Source organism: Sarcophilus harrisii, chromosome 5 (assembly GCF_902635505.1).
Source record: "Sarcophilus harrisii chromosome 5, mSarHar1.11, whole genome shotgun sequence".
NCBI lineage: Eukaryota > Metazoa > Chordata > Mammalia > Dasyuromorphia > Dasyuridae > Sarcophilus > Sarcophilus harrisii.
In genome coordinates this window covers 119,863,923-119,885,173 of record NC_045430.1, presented here as the reverse complement: position 1 = coordinate 119,885,173, position 21,251 = coordinate 119,863,923, and the positions used below count along the sequence as shown (strand labels likewise).

At 32.4% G+C, this 21,251-nt stretch overlaps 1 protein-coding gene across 1 annotated transcript in view; it reads right to left on the bottom strand.

Moving 5' to 3' along the window:
* LRMP (lymphoid restricted membrane protein) overlaps positions 1-21,251 on the bottom strand; it is a 56,175-nt gene that overhangs the window by 32,967 nt on the left and 1,957 nt on the right. Inside the window, exons 2-8 of the mRNA XM_023504682.2 lie at positions 17,926-18,006; positions 16,091-16,187; positions 13,396-13,549; positions 12,529-12,607; positions 2,883-2,929; positions 2,725-2,786; positions 2,503-2,610 (exon numbers count right to left, since the gene is read on the bottom strand). Coding sequence (XP_023360450.1) covers positions 2,503-2,610; positions 2,725-2,786; positions 2,883-2,929; positions 12,529-12,607; positions 13,396-13,549; positions 16,091-16,187; positions 17,926-18,006 — 628 coding nt within the window. The remainder of the gene's footprint in view (positions 1-2,502; positions 2,611-2,724; positions 2,787-2,882; positions 2,930-12,528; positions 12,608-13,395; positions 13,550-16,090; positions 16,188-17,925; positions 18,007-21,251) is intronic.

The following is a 21,251-nucleotide window of genomic DNA, read 5'->3' as shown; positions in this document are numbered from 1 at the left end:
TAAAGCAAAGTAATTTCCAACATTGCTCATGTCCAAAAGTATGTGTTATTTTGTTTCTTGAGGCCATTACATGTCAGGAGATGAGTAGCATGTTTCATTTTTGGCTCCCTAGAATCATGGTTTATCATTGGATTGAACAAAGTTCCTTAATTGTTTAAAGCTGTTTTTCCTGATTCTTATTATTTATTCTTATTATGTTATTCTTATTATTTAAATCGTTTTTCTGGTTAAGTTCATTTCACTCTATGTCAGCTCATTCAGAAATTTTCTCTTAAAACCATTTCAGTATTATTCTATTACATGTATATATCATAATTTGCTTTTAACTATTTCCCAACAAATGGATATCTTTTTAATTTCCAGTTTTTTGCTACTACAAAAAGAACTTTTTATAATTTTTTTTGTATATATAGATACTTTCTCTTTTTTGTTGATCTCTTTGGTATTGCTGGGTCAAAGAGGATCAAGAGTTTATTGCTTTGGGGGCGGGGCATAGCTTCAGACTGCTTTCCAACAGGAAGGAGGTACAGTTTCTCATATCTCTTTTAGGATCAATGTTGATCATTAAAATTAATTATTTAGTGATAAAGTTGTTTTTGGTTATTCTTTTTTTTACATTTAGAATGTGAACAAGTTTAAAATGAAAAATCTCAATTATAGTGTATATGATATTCATTTGACAGATGCAAAAAGGAACCTGGTACAGTTACTTGAATTTTCTTTTGGTAAGAAATCTCTTTTTGTCATTCAAAGTCCTTTATAACTTAGCCTTCTGCTATTTGTCCCTTTTCCCCCAGCATATATTCTTCAATTCAGTGATACTGGTGTCCTTGTTATTCATGGACAAAACATTTCATCTCTTAGCTAAAGGCATTTTTATTGAATATCACATGACTGGAATGTTCTTCTTCATAGCTACCTCCTTATTGTCCTAGCTTCTCTTAAGTCTCAAATAAAATCCTATCTTTCACAGTAAGCCTTTCCCAACTTCATTTAATCCTAGTGCGTTCTCTCCCAATTATTTCCTATATTTGTTTGCTTGTTTCCTTTTCTTACTTGATTGTAAACTCCTTGAGGAAAGAACTATCATTTACCTACTTTTATATTCTCACTTACCACTTTTATTTTCCCAAGTACTTAGCACAATGGCTGGTACATAGCAGGTACTTAATAAATGTTTATTGGCTCATTGATTAGTTTGGCAGTCCAATACCCTTCTATTGACATATGTAATAGAATTCAAGTCTGTAATGTATACTGCTAGACTATGTGAAATATCTTTACCTCAGGAAATGAAATTTATTTTTCTTCTATTTGGTGACCTAGATTCTCAATGAACAAATTTATAGTAGTCTTCAGCTAAAAGTGGCTAAAAGCCACATCATATTCTCAGAAACACATGGTTGTAGGGGTAATTGCAAAGATTGTATAGATAATATCATTATCCTTTGAGTAGACTGAATGCTAGATTATTCTGAAAAAATTTAGATTTGATTTAAATATACCCAGGGAAATAGTTAAGTTATATAGGTCCTCTTTTATTAATTACTACCATTATTAAGAAAATGTCATCAAACATTTTCATTCTATAGTTTAGACCTATTTCCTCTCATTCTGTCCTTATAGAAATAAAAAAAACAGCAAACAAGGTCATGCTTACCCTCTAGCTTTCTAGCCTAAAATTTAACCCAATTAACAAATATTTATCATATTCTTGCAATATGAAAGGACCTGTGCTAGAGGTTACAGATACAAAAAAAAAATTAAAAAGAAAAAAATAGTCCTATTTTTTAGACAGCCGAGATTTTGCACAGGGATTACAATATATACACAGACAAACAAATATATTATAATTTCAGGAGAGAAAGAGTACTGATAGCTGAGGGAAGCAGGAAATATTTGACTATAACTTAGCACTTGCTTGAATTAAGCCAAAGAAGTCAAAGAAGTAGCAATGAAGAGGAAATATATTCCTGATCTGTTACATAGAAGCTTGAGGTGAGAGAAGCACTAGTGCAATTAATTAGGAACAAAATTGTGGAGTATTTCAGTGAGAGTTGCAGTATGATATAATAGAAGGAAGACTAGCTAGAGAATCAGACAAAATTCTATCTCTGACATATACTACCTGTGTGACCTTGTGGCCCTCGATTTCCTCATCAGTAAAATGAGGAAACTCAACTCTTGATGGAGAGAAGGAGACAGATAGAAAAGATGTTATTAAAGTAGAATCTATAAGATTTATCTACTAATTAAACATGTGGGTTAAGGGGAAAGGAAGAATTAAGTATGACTTGGGTTAAAAACTTGTATATAAAAACTAAATGATAGTGGTATCCTTGAAGAAAGTGTGGAAAAGTGGTTTTGGGGGAGGAAAAAAATACAAGTTCTAGAAATTCAATAACGTTTTCTAACTTTCTGTTAGAAAATTCTCAGAGAAAATAGTTTGACTATGTACAGTCTTAGGATAAAAACAATTTCTTTTGTTATTTTCCATCTCACCTTGATTTTCTATTATTATAGAAGCTGATTGTGCTATTTCCTCTATTTCACTTTGTACTTTGGAATCAAGATGATCCGAGGTGATAGTCAAAAATCCAGAGCTTGAATCTACAAAAAGGAGGAAGCAGACAAAATGAATTCATTGCAAATGTATCATTTGCCTAAGTACTTATCTGTACATTTCAACATAAAACACAGAATAGCTTTTCCAAGATTACTTACCCCTGGAAGCAACGGTATTGTTCACAGAAGAAATGTGTTCAAGGGGTGGTACAGGATACTCACTGCCAATAATATGAAAGTAGCATTTTTAAGGGTTATTCTGGCTAAAAAATTATCTTAGAATGTAAATGAAAATGTAAAGAAAAAGATAGGCAAACCTGGCCTGCTGCAAATCTTCAGGTGGTAACTGATGAATGAGGTCCTCCTTTAAAAAATTTACAAAAGGATATTCAAAATGATGTTCATTTTACAAAAGGTGCTCATGTAATTTTAAATCAAAACATTCAATTTTTCCCTTTTGTGATAATTTAGCATTATATTAGAGGCAGATGTGTTTTAATTTATATATTAGACAGGTTCAATCTATTAAACAAATACATATGTGCATATGTATTAGGTTTCTAGTCACCGAAGTGCATAGTTTCTCAAAATTTATTTGTAAACAGTCTTACCTGTAAAGGTACTAAGAGTGGTAGAAATTTAAAGGAAAACTTAGGGGACTTACAAAATAGTTGTTATAAAACACAAATGTATAGTTATCTTAGAAGCAAATCTCCACAAGTAGAATATATTAAGTTCCTATATATAAATGTAAGCATAGTCAGTCTTGAACAGTTATCTTAGAGATTCAAGTTAAGTTCTGAGTTTATATAAAAATATAAATGTGAATCACATTTAAAAGTAAATCACAAGATTTAAATTTGATCTATACTTTGTAAATCTGAGGGCACACAGAAGTAAACAAAGCTGGCCAGGATAGGATCTAGTGAACAGAATACATTTTACATAAACAGTAACATCAACCCTCCAAATAAATATCTCAAATTCCTATTTATATATTTGTTCTACATCACAAATTAATAACTCTGGAAGGATTTCAATACCCATGTTGCTTGTTTGATTATGCAGTCTTTGACTTCTCATTATCTCTTAATTTGTAATTTAATTTTCAATGTGGCATGCTAATTTGTATTTAAATATGGCAAGCAGTTCATCAAAATGAAGAAAAATTCAAACTACATCATTAACAAAGTTAGCTTATTTATCCCTTGTTCTGTTTTTTCACTTCCCAAAACAATGAAAACCACAGTAGGGTTCTGTGGTTTATGTTCAACACATTTAATTCAAATGAACAGACACTTATTAAGTACATATTATGTGAAAGGACATAAAGTTGAAAATGAAACAAAAGCTTGTTGTCAGGGAACTTATCTTCTCCCAAGGGAATAACAATATGTCAAAAGGTAGATATGATGCAAAGTAACCAGAGGCAGATGAGAATCCCCAAAATTGGGAGGATCAACAAATCATGGAATCATAGGGTTTGAAAGTTAGAAGAGATCTTATTGGTCCCTAAGACCAACTCTTTTCTGAAAAAACAATTTTCTCTCGGAAGATTCCTAATGTTGCCTGAAGAACTGTTTTTAAAAACAGGAGAAACCACAACTAGCCAAGCAGATTTTTAGATAGCCTTAATTATTATGAAATTTTTTCTTGAATTAAAGCCAAAATTTTCCTTTTTCCAATTTCTATCAATTTCTCTTTTTCCCCCTATCTTCTTGGGCCAAGGAAACACGTCAAATACTTTTTTACACGACAGCCTTGCAAATATGCTGTCATATTAGAAAAATCATTCTAACTAGTCTTATTGGAAATATCCTCCTCTAACACATTTCAATATAGCCAAACTGTCCTTTTTCTGCTCCTCAACACCATACTCCAGACTTGGTCTCTATGCCTTTGCTATGACAATCTCAAATGCCTGGAATGTGCTCCTTGACTACAACTAACAAAGTACTATTTCTTTAAGACAAAGTTTATAAACGAAATTCTAAATTAAGTCTTTACTGATTTCACAATTAGTAGTTCCTTCTCAAATTACCTTGTGTTTAATTACTCTGTCTGTGTTCTTTTTATATTTATATAGATACTGCTTTTCCTCTTTCCAACGAGAGTTCTTTGAATAGGGTTTACCTACCTATCATGAACATTCAATAGTGTTTTTCACCCATTTAGTAGTAAATTATTTCTTATTGATTAAGAAAAGAACTAAGCAAATATTTTGAAAGACTTTATTAAGACTTATGCCTGTCAAATATACAAACTAAACCATCACCTTGCAGTGAAAGATTATCTGAATATTTGAATTGAGTTGAAGATACAATAAAAATGTTAAATTTCATCTTCATGTTGTAAACATATAAATCAAATCAGAGAATGCAAGAATTACATTTGTCCACTGCTATACATTTAATCCACACTCAGTCCCCAGAGTCAAGAATTTCAATTCTATTTACAATAGCAAAAAATGTGCCTTAATTTTCTTCTGAGTCATTCCTCTGACTCCTTCAATAGAAATATTTCAGTGAGACTTTTATAAACTACAGCAGAGTGCTTTTGATCATTCTAAACATCTATTCTCACTAGAGAAATAATACATTTATAGTTGTAGGGAAGTTCCATAGAGAGTAGTTGTGAACATGATTATGAATCAAACAGGTAAATGAGTTAGAGATTAATCCCAAACTATTAAATTGTGTAAATCTAAGAACTTAGAAATAAACTAGAATATACAGTGAACTTGAACTTTAAGAAATAAACTAGATTCATTAATTTCCTCATGAGTTCCAAGAAAACTAAGACAGAACATTAAAAACATACGTTAGAAATAATAGTTGTAAGACAATTTTAAGTTAGTGATAATGGGTAAAAGTGTTTATCAAACCAGACAAATATCGTGGATAAAAATTTACCAATGTATTCATATAGTTTTGCTCTTTTAATTAGTATAATTAGTATGCCAAGTCTTTTCTAACCAAATTACGAATCCAGACCAAAAAAGAAAGAGAAAAGAACCTCTGTGAACTTTTTATACTACAGTCAATATAATAATTCAGGAAGCAGAAATTAATGAATTGATATAAGACAAAGGCTAAAAATAATAAACAATTTAAAAAGAAAAAAAAGACTTACATGATGAAGAAGTCTTCAAATCCTGCTTATTATAATAAAACATGGTAGAACAAAAACACCTTCATTCTGTTCAGGGCATTCAAATATTAACCTGCATAACATTTGAATGGAAATCCAAGGCATAGAAATATCTTGGTGCTAAGCAAACCTCAAAATGGGGTGGGGCAGAGTGAAGCAATGAGAGAACAGAATCTTGTACATGCTGGGCCACAGAAAAACCCCGGAAAAAATAGACACACATGTTCAATAATTGTATAACTTAAAGAATTTATAAGAATTCATAGAATTTATAGAATAAGAAAGCAAAAAGTTATTGTAAAAAGGAAAGAAGCTGGAGTAGATTACTTTTCAAGATTCCCTCATCATTATTATTCAATAATACAATTATACAATAATTTTCAAGAAATTATGTACATGGGAAGACTCTTTTGGATAGGTTTTTTAATATTTGTTTGTATGATTTTGAGTTTATCCTTCTGCCTAAAATAACAAAATACTCTTTGAGAATGCAAATTTTCTCACAGATTAAAGTTTATATCAACAGTGAATATTTCTGATGAGATAATCAGACAAATTTAATTTAAATTTAAATAAAAAACAAAACAGATCTGAGTCTTCCCATATGCATACAACCCTTGAACCAACTAAATCACTATTAACTATATTTGAAAATATGATAAATACAGAAATGGCTCAGTCATGTCAATATCATCAAAGATTGGAAGGGTCAAATCTAATAGATTAATAGCTACCAGAATTGAAATAAAATAATAAATAGCAATTAAAAAAAACTTTGGCTAACTGCACATCATGCCTTCAAATTTTAGTGATATATCTTCTATTTTAAAATAAACTTCTCATAAGTCTTAGCCTTCTTGAACTCTTCTCCAATCTTTGTACATTCAAGAATATTCTTTATTCACTCAGTTTGTAAAGGTTACATATATCCTTAAAACAAGATACAACTAGGATAGCTTGGATAGCTACTGAATTTAAAAATCCATAGAATCACGGATTTAGAGCTGATAAGGATTTGTGAGGTCACTTGATCCCACCTTATTATAAAAATGAGGAAACTGAGACAGCCAGGAGGTTAAGTGCCTTGTTTAAGGTCACAAAGGTTGGAAGTAGCAGAGACAGTGTGTGCAAACTCAGATCTTCTAATTAAAAATTCACCATTTTCCCCACTGAACTTGGGTTCTTTTCTCTGTCATGACACACCAGCATTCCATCTTTTCCCCAAGAAGTTATAATATGAAAGAATTTCGTAGGTTGCTAAAAAAATAGTATCATTTATATTTACATAGAGCTTTAAGGTTTGCAAACCTTTATACATATTATTTCTTTTGAATAAAGACAAATTTGTATAACTTTGATTTCCAATTTATCAGTGTTATCCTCTCTGTTTATTACTTATGTGTGATTCTGAAAACTCTCAAATTGTAAGCCAACATGGGAATGGGCAAAAAATACAAGCAATCCAAAGCTTTCCCCTTCTTGTCTTCAGAAAGCTAACTATACTCATATTGGTAAGCTCAATAATTTTATTAGAACTTCCCACAAAATTATCTAAGACTATCATTTTTTTAAAAAGTGTGCCAAATATAGATAAGAAATAGTTAACAAAATCTATTAAAAACCAACTATGTGTCAGTCACTAAGCTTTCTGCTAGAAATACAAAGATAGCCCCTTCTTTCAAGGAGTTCACCATTTAATGAATGAAAGAACATGCAAACAATTGTCTACAGGATAAATCATGGTGATCAATAGTTAGAATTAACTGGAATCAGGAAAGTGGAATTCGTGCTTAGACTTGAAGAAACTAAAATAGCTAGGAAACTACAAAGGAAGAAGGAAGGAGGAAGAACCTTATAAGTGCTGAGGACAGCAAATGAAAATATTTGGAGTTGGAAGTTCAAATCAAGAAATCATCTTTGGAATAATTAAATTTCATATTTCTTAAACCAAATAGCACCCTCGTAGTATCCATGGGTAATTGAAATCATAAAATATAACGGAAGGAGTATGAGGCTTTGAGTTGGAGGAGATCTTCATTCTAATCCTACCTCTTGTCATTTATTAGCTGGGTGACCTGTTAAGAGACCAAGCATTTAATGTAAACCTTAGTTTCCTCAAATGTATAATGGAAATAAGAATTCCTATTTCACAAGGTTGTTGTGAGGATCAAATGAAAATGTATGCAAAGTCTTTTCTAAGCCTTAAAGTGCTATAAACTATTTTTATCATTAGAAAACTTAGCACTAGGCTGCACACTAGGTCATAAATTTTTTGATCATGGCAATTAATGAAGCAAGGAAAAATGGGAAATTATCCTCAGTCCTTTGTGATCTTCTACTTTTTCAATAACTATGGTAGACTAGTGTGTGAGGAGACAAATGCTAAGGCATCAAATAGTTTCTAAATAGCCTTTAAACATGAACCTTTGATACTCTGAAGCTAACATATGTGTCCAATGACTGATGAGTTTCTACTATCAGAAATGAGTGATATAAATCTTGATATTCTTAGTCTTGAACAAATTAAAAGATCAAAGGTACTTGATGCTAAATGGATGGTTCACAAGTATGTAAAAGAGAGGCAAATAAGGTACTTACTGATATGTTTTCATTGTGTAAAAGTAAAAATAAAAATTTCACTGGATCTCATCTCATATTACACTGATTACAAGTATTTATTAAAAGATCAGCATCCTGATAATTCTATCTTATTCTACATTTGTTGTAGAACATGAAGCTAATATTTGTTGCAAAGTATGAGATTGTAGAGAACATAGAAAGAACTCAATTAGACATTTCAAATTATATTTGAAAATACACTAAGATTCAATGACTTCAATGAAAAGGTGAGCAGAGTGGAATATGATGAAAAATATTCTAGTAAAAGCAGCTCTTAATAATGAAATGAAAATGGTCAAATGTTTGTAAACTACACAAGCATTTCATATCCATGTCAGGAACACTTTATGATGTTTATAATTTAAAAAGTGCATATACTGACTACATCTTAACAGGCAGCAAATGACTTGTTATCAATGTAGAGGTCATTTCTGAATTATTTCTCTGTGTACAGCCAAGTTATTTTTAGAACAAAGACAAAAATCAATACTAAATTATAAGAGATAAAGATAAGAAGACAGAACATTGACTTCTTTATAAGCTACTTCAAAATGGAACATGGATAAAAGAATAGGTGTTAACACATCAATTTCCAAGGATGATTATCTGATTAAACCAGTTTCCATAATGAAGAGGCTAAAAGAAGCAAGAAATTACCTCAGCCAACAAAATTTAATCTCTAATCATGTAAAAATACTAGCTAAGGAATAAAAAAATCAATTAAAAAACTTTTTATAAAATCTTACATAAAAAGATACAAAATTATGTTCATATTGAAATAAAAAACTGGAAGTGAAATCCAATTAAACCACAAGAGGCTGAGGGTTTTTAAGGATAAAACTACAAGGACAAAAAGTAAATGAAAAATAGAAGAGGTTTGCTAAGAGTTTTAAACAAAATTTTCTCCATCAATGAATGTGAGCCATAATATTTGGATCACAACATTATGATTACTGATGTGCTACATGTGAAAATAGAAATGGCAGAAAAGGAAAACTAAGATTAGAAATGTCACAGTATTCATAGAGGAGCTCCATGGTAGAAGTAAAACAATTTTGAGATTGCTAATTCAGATTTTTGAAGCACCTAAAATTAAGGAAAATTCTAAACAATAAACAACATACCAGACATTTTTGCTAATGAAAAAAAGATGATTCAGAAAGTTTCAGTAACTATCACCTTATTTGGTTTCTTACACATCTCTTCAAGGTCTTTATGACAAAAACTACATATATGACAAGAGGATTCCTGATGAATCAACCAACCAAATAACAAGTAATTACTAAGTGTCTACTATCTACCACTCACCGTACTAGGTGCTGCAGATATAGCTACTAGTAATCAAACTATGCCTTTCAAGGCTCTAATAATGAGGGCAAACACCAAATTCATATATAGATATATACCGCATAAATATAAAGTGAACAAATATAAATATATCCAAAGTAGTAAGAAACAAGGTAGTTTGGAGGGAGGGTCCTATTAGTACAGAAAGTCAGTAAAGGCTTCATGTAGAAGTTGATGTATCAGCTCTTTCTTAAATGAAGAGAATGACTTTGTTAAGTGGAGTTAATGAAGGAACATATTCAAGGAATGATGGATGCACTGAGTTGGGAGATAGAGTGTCATGTTTACAAGAAGAACAAAGCAAAAGTCAATTTGGCTAGACTGAAGAGTGTGAAAAGAAGAATAATGCCCCCACCCCAATCTGAAAAGAGGATGGGGCAAGCTGTTAAAAGCTTAAAAGATAAGTTGAATTTATAATTGATCTTAAGACAATAAGAAGCCACTGGAATTAATGGAGTAGGGGATTAACAATGTCAGCTATGAGCTTGAGAAAAAATATTCTGGCATCAGTATCTGTAGTAGGCACTGGATTGGGAGAATGGAGAGAAGTGGTCAGATGTGAGGTGGGTTATAGGAATGGCAAGCTTTGGAAAATGATTGGATATGTTGGGTAAGGGAGAGTGAATGATTCAGGATAAAGCTGAGTTTACAAACATGGGAGATTAAAATGATGCTAGCTCCTTTGACAGAAATTAGGAAAGTTTGGGAAAAAGATAAGTAGAGTTAATTTGTTTTTAAGAATATAATGACTTTACTATATGTGAGGTACTGCACCAAGGGGGAAGGATACAAAGAAGGTAAAAATGTCCCTGACTTCAAGGACCTCACATTCACTCTCTCCCTCTCCCCCTTTATCTCTCTCTCCCTCCCTTTTTTTTCCTCCTTCCCTTTCTCCCCCCTCCCCCTTCCTCCTTCCCTTTCCCTCTCTCTCCTTCTTTCCCCCCTCCCTCTCTCTCTCTCTAAAAGCACACAGATACACACAGAATTTAAGGTATTTTATACACTTAAATATATTTTGATAAGGAGTCCTTAGGCTTCATCAAATCAATGGTATATGAACAACAGATCCCACCATATCCTTTTTATAACTCTTAGTACTGTACTCAATACTCAAATGCAAAGTCCATTTTTAGCTCAATACTCTTTTGCCATGATCTTGAAAAATAGTAATCTCTAGAAATAATTTACTTTTAATTTTAATATTAGGTAAGCCACAGGATGTCTCAGGTTTGATAGTTATGAAGAATTTCAAATTCCTCCTCCATATGGCCTCATCATAGCCATCTAAGTACCAACTAGATAAATAAACTGAGGGTCAAAACAGCCTGTTTCTAAAACTTCTCAAGAGAATCCCAAGAATTAATATCCACATTCTCATTCTCTTCCTCCTTCCCTTTCTCTCATTTCCTTTCCTTCTCTTTGCTTCTCTTGTCTCTATCTTCTATCTCTCTCTCTTTCTTTCTATCTCTTCTCTGTTTCCCCACTCGTCTTCTTTCTTTGATTTTGTCTCTCTATTTGTCTCTGCTTCCCTCCTTTCACTTTTTTCCCAGAGAAGAAAAGTATAATTACTTCCTACTTCAGTGAGCAGTAGTACTACTACTCCAATCTCTCAGATGAAAAAGTATTGGAAACTCTCAAATCAGTCCTCTCTTTCATTGCTTATATAAAATGTACCACTGAAGTTGCGTTGGAAATGTCTTTAGGATCCCTCTCTTTCCTCTATGTTCTTGAAGCTACTGATCTAATTTAGCTTTAGTTACTGCCTCTTTGCTTTGATTCTCCTTCCTTTTAGTTTATACTAGATACTGATGCCAGACTAATTCTTCCTAAAATGGTATTTCATGTCACTTTTCTGATCCCGAATGTTCAATGGCTCATCATCATTAATTTCTGGTTTTCAAATGTCTCTATGCTCTGACCTCATTTAACCTATTTAACTATTTCCTTTTCCTCCACAATATACTCTTCTCCTGTGCTCTAAATGTGAAACAGGATTAAAAATGTCCTTATACTTGTCATGGAGAGAGCCATCTGCACCTACAGAAAGGACAGCTGTGGGAACTGAGTGTGGATTATAACGATGTTTTCACTTTGTTGTTGTTTGCTTGTTTTTTTTTTTTTGTTTGTTTTCTTTTTCATTTTTTTCCTTTTTGGATCTGATTTTTCTTGTGCAGCATGATAACTCTGGAAATATGTATAGAAGAATTACACATGTTTAACATGTATTGAATTACTTGCCATTTAGGGGAGGGGATGAAGAGAAGGGAAGTAGAAAAAAATTGGAAAAGAAGGTTTTACAAGGATGAATATTAGAATCTATCTATGCATATATTTTGAAAATAAAAAGTTTTAAAAATGTCTCTATGTGCATGCCATAATCATTTTTGCTTCTAAACCTATCTTTATGCTATCCTTCTAATAGAAATGTTTTCCCCCAACATATAGGCATAAAATACTACATACCTTTGAAGACCTAGCTTATGACCTATTTTCTTTAGCAAGGTTCTTCTGAGGTTCCACTTATCTATTTCCTTTGAATAAGCATCCTACTAATTATCAATTGCACATAGTTAAATTCTTAATTCTCTGCAATTTTATCTATTTAAATCAATGATTTCTTTAGAGGAAGAAAAGTACTTTCTATCTCCCATGAAAAGCTTAACACATATTTGCCATATTATAGACACTAGATTAGTATTTGTCTGTTTAAGTGATTATATACCAGGCAGTTTTCCTTTTTTTTTTTTTTTAAATATGTCTACAATATTAAGACAATAAATACTCAAGAAGGCAACAACAGGTTAAAAGAGACCTGATAAAAGGATAGAAGATTTGCTGAATACTCACCTTCCCACATAGATCATCCATTGTGGCAGAAGCAAAAGGATGTGCAGTTGTTTGGATGCCAACTGAGATGACTGAGCACCTATCAGTAGAAGATAGAATTGAATATTTAAAAGTGAAAAACTGTAGGTTTCCCCCTTGTATTTAAACTAGGAATAGATGTATGTCTTTGGCAACATCCTAAATTATAAAATAGCCTCATTCTCTAAATCCTGAAGGATGAAGCATTATGCAAAAACATTCCTGAATCTGTCAACTAAAGCTGACAAGCCGCAGAGATGACAGGTAAAAATGAAAATAAAGAGTTTGCAATTCAAAACTTTGCTTCCTTACTCTTGGCTGCTGAAGTGAAGTTTCTCTGGGGAAGACAATGGATAGCAATGTAATTAAATTTCTGTGTGTAGAAGGTTAGTTATTTAATCTGTACAAGTGCTCAGACTCTAGCAAAAATATAGATCAGAGAAAACTTCACAAGCTAACACTTCCTTTCCTAGGAATTGGTAACCAAAATAAGTATGCAATTTGATCAAGTGACCTGGTAGGGTTTGGAGTAACAGAAAACATTTTAAGTAGCACAGTTTGCTTTTGAAATTGTGAAATGCCTGCCAATTTAAGGGAGAAAGAATACTATTTGATTTCAGTTCAACAAATCTTTCTATATTATCTACTATGTGTAAAACTGTACTAGTTATAGAAAAAATGTGAAAGTTGCTGCATATTTTTAAAAGTTTACTTCATTAGAAATTAGAGAATTTACATTGCTACCAAAAATCTGAGGAGATAAAATTGCTCTGAAAGCATTTACTCTGTCCTTTAAACATTTAAGTTTTGTTCAGTGACATATATTCAACCCATAATCTTTTGTCTTACTTTTGTCCTTTTAGTATTATGTCCAAAGCAGATTCATCTTTCACTTCTCCATAGTCAGATCTTTCACATGAAAGAGGGACTCTGTTTGATATACATGAAAGATTTGTTCTGTTCAATCTTGGTGCTTTGGTTAAGTTGTCTAGGTGTAAGGCATCTGTATTTCAAAAGGTACACATGAAAATAAATATTAATTTCTGAAAAATACTAATCACATCATTACTGAAATACAGAAATGATTAAATTCAATAGCAAGTTGTTCACTAGAATTCTTAAGAAAGCCATGAGAATAGTCCCGTATGTCATATTTGAATATTTACTCTATCCCACATGGATGTATGGGAGCAGTGGGAAGTGTGAGAAGGGATCCCATCTAGATAACAGTTGATCTTTTCTGAAGACCTTGGTTGTTTTTCCTACTTTAAAAAGTAGGAAACCCAAACCTGGATGACCACAGATCTACTTGACTATTCAATCTATTGTATAAATTGATAATTCTTGAACCAATATTTGCTCAAGAAAACAAAATATAACAAATTTATAAAACAAATTTAGAAAAATTATACAAGATTAGTTTTCAATTCCTAGCATATATAATATATCAAAAGTCCCCAGATGTCTCCACCTTTACTTCATAGAATAATAGGATGGTCCTTAAAAAAGATGCTTTAAATGCTCTTTGATGATGTTTTGCTAGGTAAAGAATCAATCAATAAGCATTTAAATATCTACTATATTCTAGTCACTGTGCTAACCAATAGAATACAATAGAATAAAAGTGTTATCCCTGCTGTCAAAGAATTTATCTTTTAACAAGGAAGACAATAAGAACTCACAGTATCTATTTATCTATCTGTCTGTCTGTCTGCCTATCTATGACACACTGCAGACATAAGGTAATTTTGAATGGGAAACCAGGTCCAGGAGAGGAGAGGACCAACTGAAGAAGGTGGCAATTGGGCTGAGTTTTAGAATAAAGAAAAGTTTCCAGGAGGGAAAAGGTGAATAAGAACAGAATTTGAGACATGGGAGCAATAGAACAAACAGATATGGTGACTGGATCTTAGTGTATGTGAGGAAAACCAAGCAGGATAGCATGTCTAGACCATAGAATGAGTACAATAGAATAAGATTAGAAAGGTAGGAAGGGGTCAAGTTGTGAACACCATTTAACAAGGAAAAGAGGAATTTATATTTGATTACTGAGATAACTGGCAGCTGTACTGTAGTCTATCTATTCATAGAAAGATGACATGATATTGAGACCCATGCTTAATGAAAATCATTTTAGTAATTGTGTGGTGATGGATTAAAATAGCGAAAGACTTGAGGCAGGGGAAAAAAGACTTGAGGAAGGGAAGTCAGCTATAATAGAGAGACTTCTGAAATAGTCTGGAAGAGAGCCCTTTAGGGCTACCAGAGAATTGGCTATGTAAATGAAGGAAAGGGGACAAAGGGAGTATCATGTAGTAGATGGAGGACCCAAGTTTAAAGCTCTTCTCAGGTACTGAGTAGTCATATGATCATAGACAAGTCACAATCTCTTTTTTCTCATCTGTAAAATTGATTGTTGAACTGGATAGTCTCTAAAATCCCTATTACCCAAGGTCTTTTGCTTTTTAAACTCCTATAGCACTTATTTACATATTTTCTGCACTACATAACTGTTACTTTTTGTATGACTTCTGTACCTCAGTTTTCTGAGCTGTAAAATTATCTAATGCCTAAATTTATGATCCTATTATCCCTTCTTCTAGACTGCAAACTCTTTAATGTAGGACTACATCTTATAATTCTTTCTCCCTTGCAACCCAATCTTCTCTTATAAAGTATCACATATAATTATGCACATTATTCATGTGTCAGCCTTAGTAGGCTGATTGAAAGGACTTACAATTATTTGATCAATCAATCAACAATCACTGATTACATGCCTGCTAGTTCCCAGGTACTGGAGACTTAGTTACAGAAAAATGAAAATCTTTATCCTCTAGGAGTTTACATTTCACTGGAGAAGGCAATATTGAAATGTGTGTGTGTGTGTGTGTGTGTGTGTATGTGTGTGTGTATACAGAAAAAATACAGAGTAATTGGATAAGAAGGACACAAGTTGTTGGGGGGTGAGGGGAATCAGAAGGAATAAAGGAAACAAGTATTTACTACTACATTCCAAAAACTGTGCTAAGCAACTTATAAATATTTCATTTGATTGTCACAAAATTCTGAAAGGTAAGTGATATTATTCCCATTTTACAGTTGAAGAATCTGAGGCAAAAAGGGAGTCTAAGGTCACAAAGATAATGAGGTATCTGAGACAGGGAAGGCTTCATGTGGGGGTAGTTCTTAAATTGCACCTTGAAGAAAGGGATGCTTCTGTGAAGCAGAGATAAGGAGAGAATATATTTGAGACAAAGAAAATGGTGAGTGCAAAGGCCTCCCTTGAAGAGAAGATCTGTATTATGATTTGTTTTTGCATAATTGGCACCTCGAATCATGCCTTGTATAGAACAGATGCTTAATAAATGATTGTTGAAATAAACTGAATAGTAAGATCTAAATAAATATTTATGACTTGAATGACTACAAAGGATACCAATCCACATACACTTTATCTCCTATTTTAAAAGACACCCACTACCATGCCTTCTGCCCTGGACAATGTATAATTAGGCAGACTATAACCACAATTCATGCTTACCTAAAAGAGGTGTGTACTGGTCTGCAAGTTCCAAGTTCAATGGTGTTTTATGTATTCCTGCTTCATGAACAGAAACTTTCTCGTGGTAAGACAGTCTCTGATGGGAGAAAAAAAATCATTATCCTTTTCTTCTAAACTCACCTATCTCCCAAGATTTCCTCATTAACCTTGAATGTACTAACATACATTCAGTCACTCAGGCTCACAACTTCATTGTCATTCTCATCTCTTTACTCTCACTCTCCCACATATCCAATTTGTTGCCAATTCTTGTGGCATCTTTGCTCTTTCCACCCTTTCTCACCTGTAGTATCAGATGATAATGTCATAGAGAGCAGGGAGGGAGCTCAGAGGATATCTTTAATTTACAGATGAGAAAACTGAGAACTGAGATGTTATATGACATATCCAAAGTTGCACTGTTAGCTAAATGTCTCAGAACAGAACTGAATGCTGGTCTTCTTGAATTCAAGACCATACCCTATCTACCACCTCAGTCTCCTCTCTCACCACCTTAGTCCAATCCAATTCAGTTTCACCACCTCTTGAGTGGATTATTGGAATTCAGATTTCTCCCTATTATCATCTATCATTCACACAGTGGCCAAAGTAATTTTTCTAAAACTAAAGTCTCTATCAAATAAAAATTTTTATTTTTTTTCTCTCTACTCAAATAAATTCTAGTAACTCCTAGTTACCTTTAGGATGATGTAAAACTCCTTCATTTAACACCTTTTTACCAGCTAGTCTTACACATTCATCTTATTTATATACTCTATAGTCCCCTTATATTGTTCTACTTGCTCTCCCTCACACTTATGGTCCTGTTCTGCTCTTGGATTGGTTGTTTCCCATATCTTTAATGTTTTCCTTTCTGACCTCTGCCTTTTAGATTGCTCATTTTCCCTTGAGTCACAGCTCACATGGTACTTCCTATAGGAGGTATTTTTTGGTCCCTTCATCTATTAGTGCCTTTTTTCTCAAAATTTCTTATATTCATTTTGTATATATTCCACATATATGTTGCTGTCTAATTTAACTCCTCGAGATAAGGGACTATTATTCATTTGTATTTGAATTGATTAAAACAGTATCTGGCAAATATTAGGCTCCAAAATGTTTGTTGATTGAGGTGTCTTTCATTTACATAGTTAAGTCTTTTATGTTTCAGTTTAAAAGCAGAAGGAACTTTTCAAGTCTTTTACTAGAACACTTTGTACTTTGCCCAACAAGTAATTCTTAATAAGCTTCTTATAAATGTAATAAGGGAAGGGAGACAAGTTCATCTAAATGGTTTTAATCAAGAAGTTTTATTTTTTTTCTAAAATAAAAAAATACAATTTATCTTAGGAGAATTTATCTATAGGGACTGTATGGCATAGTGGGAAAAATACTCAACTTGGGGCAGGACATCAGAGTTTGAATTCTGTTTCTTATATTTACTGGTTGTGTGCAGATGAGCCTCTGCTATTTTACTTATAAAATTGTGATATTAATCTCTGTATTGTGTACCAGGGCTGTTGTAAGGGGAAGCACTTTAAATACTATAAAGGACTATTTTATAATATTCACTCATTTCTTGGAAGCATTAGTCAATACCATGATCTTGAGACTTCTAAGAATTTAACTAACACCTATAAGTTCTTCATACCTTGAATCTCTTAAAATTATGGTATAGTAATATATTTATCACTTTTCATCATCACATCATATTTTCAATCAAATAGAAAGAGTATGGTACAAAAAAAGGCTGTCAAAAAATTTGTTTAGGTTTGGCATGGTATCTAGTTTATAGGTGGCACCCAAACAATGACAATAAGCTAAATTTTGCTTACTGTTTGTTCTTTCAGTGGTTCTTGAATTAAATCTGTAGTGGATGAGGAATCATGATGTGACAAATTTTCACTGAAATAGTTCTGTGTTAAAAGAAAAATTGAGTTGAAAAAATCAGAATATTGAAGTATGAAAATCACCAAGATGACTTAAGTATATAGCTCCCACTGTTGACAGCAATTAATATTGGAACATAGAATAACCAATTGTTGCTTCCCCATTGCTAGATTCAATTCTAAGTTCAATGTGGGAATATGGCAAAGTCAAGAATCTGAGATAGCTTTAACAATGAGGTCTTCCTAAGAAAGGCTTGTGAGGGCACAAAAATGTTAAAGCTGAAAGATTAAATCTTTGAGATTTAGAGATGATATATGCTTGCTATAGCAGTGTATATAATCTGGTTATTACTTCTGAAGGGTAATTAAATCATATTTTGAACTACAGGTTTCTGTATTTCATCATCTTTTTATTTAATGTCATAGTGATACTTTGAAAGGAGGAGTATTCAATTTTATTTTCTTGATATATATATATATATATTTTCTTAATGGAGGAAGGCTGGAAATACATAACATTTGATGGATATCTGGGATAATTGATAGGAGAATATGGTCAAGAATCACACAGGATGAGGAAACATGAGTGGATTAGGATCTGAACTAGTGAAAGGAGCTCCCATATCAACATGATCACAGATATTTTCAATTTCTGATACTTATGTTGTTTACAAGACGTCAAGAAATATTTATTAAGCACCAAGAGTGTCAGTTCTGGAGTCAGGAAGACTTTCCTTCTTGAGTTCAAATTTGACCTCAGACACTTACTAGTTGTGTGAGCAAGTTACTGGGCAGGTCATTTAACACTGTTTGCCTCAGCTTCCACATCTATAAAATAAGCTGGAGAAGAAAATGGCAAGCCATTCCAGTATCTTTGCCAAGAAAATGCCAAATGGGGTCACAGAATTAGAGATGATTGAAAAACAATTGAGCAGCAACAAAAAGATGTAGTAAGCATCGTGTTAAATGCTGGGGAATTACAAAGAAAAGCAAAAGTCTACTCTCAAGGAGCTCATAGTTTAAATGAGGGAGAAAAAATGTAAATAACTATGTAAATACAAAATGTATATGGGATAAACTGGGGATCATCAATAAACTAGGGGAAAGCGCTAGTATTAACAAGCTCACATTAATTAAGTTCATTCTTATTGAATTTCAGCAATCGATCCAGTTTGAATTTCTGTTTTTCTTAAACATTATGTTCCAGGGACCAGTATGGAAATCTATCACCCTCACCTTACAGTGCCACAGTTTGTTCTTAGCCTATTAACAACACAGGGAATAGAGTATATTTCTTTTGTTTTATTGCACCATGGTCTCATATATCATGAAAGAAAAAAATAACAAAAAAAAATAAAGCAAAGAATGCAAAAAGACAAAACATACAGTTTGGTCTCTGGCAGTATAAGCTGGGAGGATTTTGAATGTTAACTTAGGATTTATGACTGGCAAACCTCAAAATCTTTTTCAGAAACTCTCAAATTAAATCTCTGACTATCTAAGTAGAAATAAGTGTATAAGTAAATACCACCCACAAGAATGGAGAGTCTTAAAGCTTCTATAATACTATATTTCCCTTTAGGAGTTAGAATAAATTCCTTTACTCTAGAGATATTATATTTTTAAATCAGATTCTCAATTTTCTACTTATTGTTCAAATGATCTGAAAACAAAATCCAAAGAAGCATATTAATAGTAATGTTCACTATTCTAGAATACTTTAATATTTAGGTATTGGAATATATTGAAATCTATTAAAGTTGATATTTTAAAAACTTTACCAGAGCCAGATATTTTCCCTTGGTGAAAAGATATCATAATCATGTGTTGCCATCACCAGCAAAAGAATTTGTACCTGACAAGATATTCCATGGAGTTGCCCTTTAAATAACTTCTCTTTCTGCGAGTCAAAAGTTGCTATAAAGAGATATTTACAATCATCTCAATATGAATATAATTTATCTTGTATGTCCAATCATTTCACAACGTTATTGATCCACTCAAATTTTTAGAAAGTAGAGGTGAAGAGAACAGAAACCAGACAATACTTTTTGGAGAAAAGCATTCAGATATGATAGTACCTTTAAAAAAATGTTTTAAAAAACCAAACAAGATAGGGATAGGAAATAAGAACAATTGGGATTTAAACTGCTTTTATCACTCTCCGAAATGTAAAATTAAAATCTTCATTTGTTTTTGACCAGACCTATGATGTCATTGCTAAGGGAAATACTTAGTAAGAGCAATTTATCTACTAGTGCAGTTTGGCAATTTTGAGAATTAGAGACATGTTTGAAAGGACAATGAATGAGTTATATAGCCAATATGTGGCCAATGCAAGAATTAAACTCAGGTCCTTCTCTCTCTGAGGCCAGAACTCTACTATATCATGTGCTCTCTTTTGCTCTCTTTCTACTTGCTCTGTTACGTATAAATGAACTGGTTCTAAAAACAAATAAACAAACAAAAAATGCTTATTTTTATTTTATTTTTTCCAGTTATGTGTAGAAATAACTTTAAATACTGATTTTTAAAAATTTGAATTCTAAAATTCTCTCTCTTCCTCCTCTCTCCTTGAGGAAACAGGCAACTTGCTACAAATTATATGTGTGCAGTTACATAAAACATATTTCTATATTAGCCATGTTGCAAAAGAAAACACAGACAAAAACAAACCAATCCTAAGAAAAATAAAAAAAGGTTTTTAAAAAGTATTCTTCAATCTGCATCTAGACACTGTCAGTTCTTTTCTTTGGAGGTGATAGCATTTTATAGAAATGTCTTACATAGTATCTTAGATCATTGCATTGCTGAGAATAGCTAAGTCACTCATGGTTGATGATTTAACAAAATTGCTGTTACCACGAACAGGGTTCTCCTTGTTCTGCTCACTTCACTTTATATCAATTCATATAAGAGTTAATGGAATTTTCTTTCTTTCTTTTTTTTTTTTTAGAAAAGAGTAATGTTTTCTAAAGTTAATGAAGTATTTGAATTATATAATAGCTTCTTGTTTATACAGAGGTTGCTTATTCATCAAAGCACAATGATTCAGGGCACAACAACACTGCTTTCCTCACAAAATGAGATAGGTAGTATATTTTTTATCATTTTACAGATGAAGAAACTAAGGGACTCCAAGAGCTTCACAGATTATTGATGTAGAGCTCAAACGGCCTTCTGACGTTTAAGTCTCACATTTTATGGGCAGAAAACTGAGTCTGAAAGAGGTAAAATGATTTGTCCTAGATTTAAAAAGTAGTGAATACCAA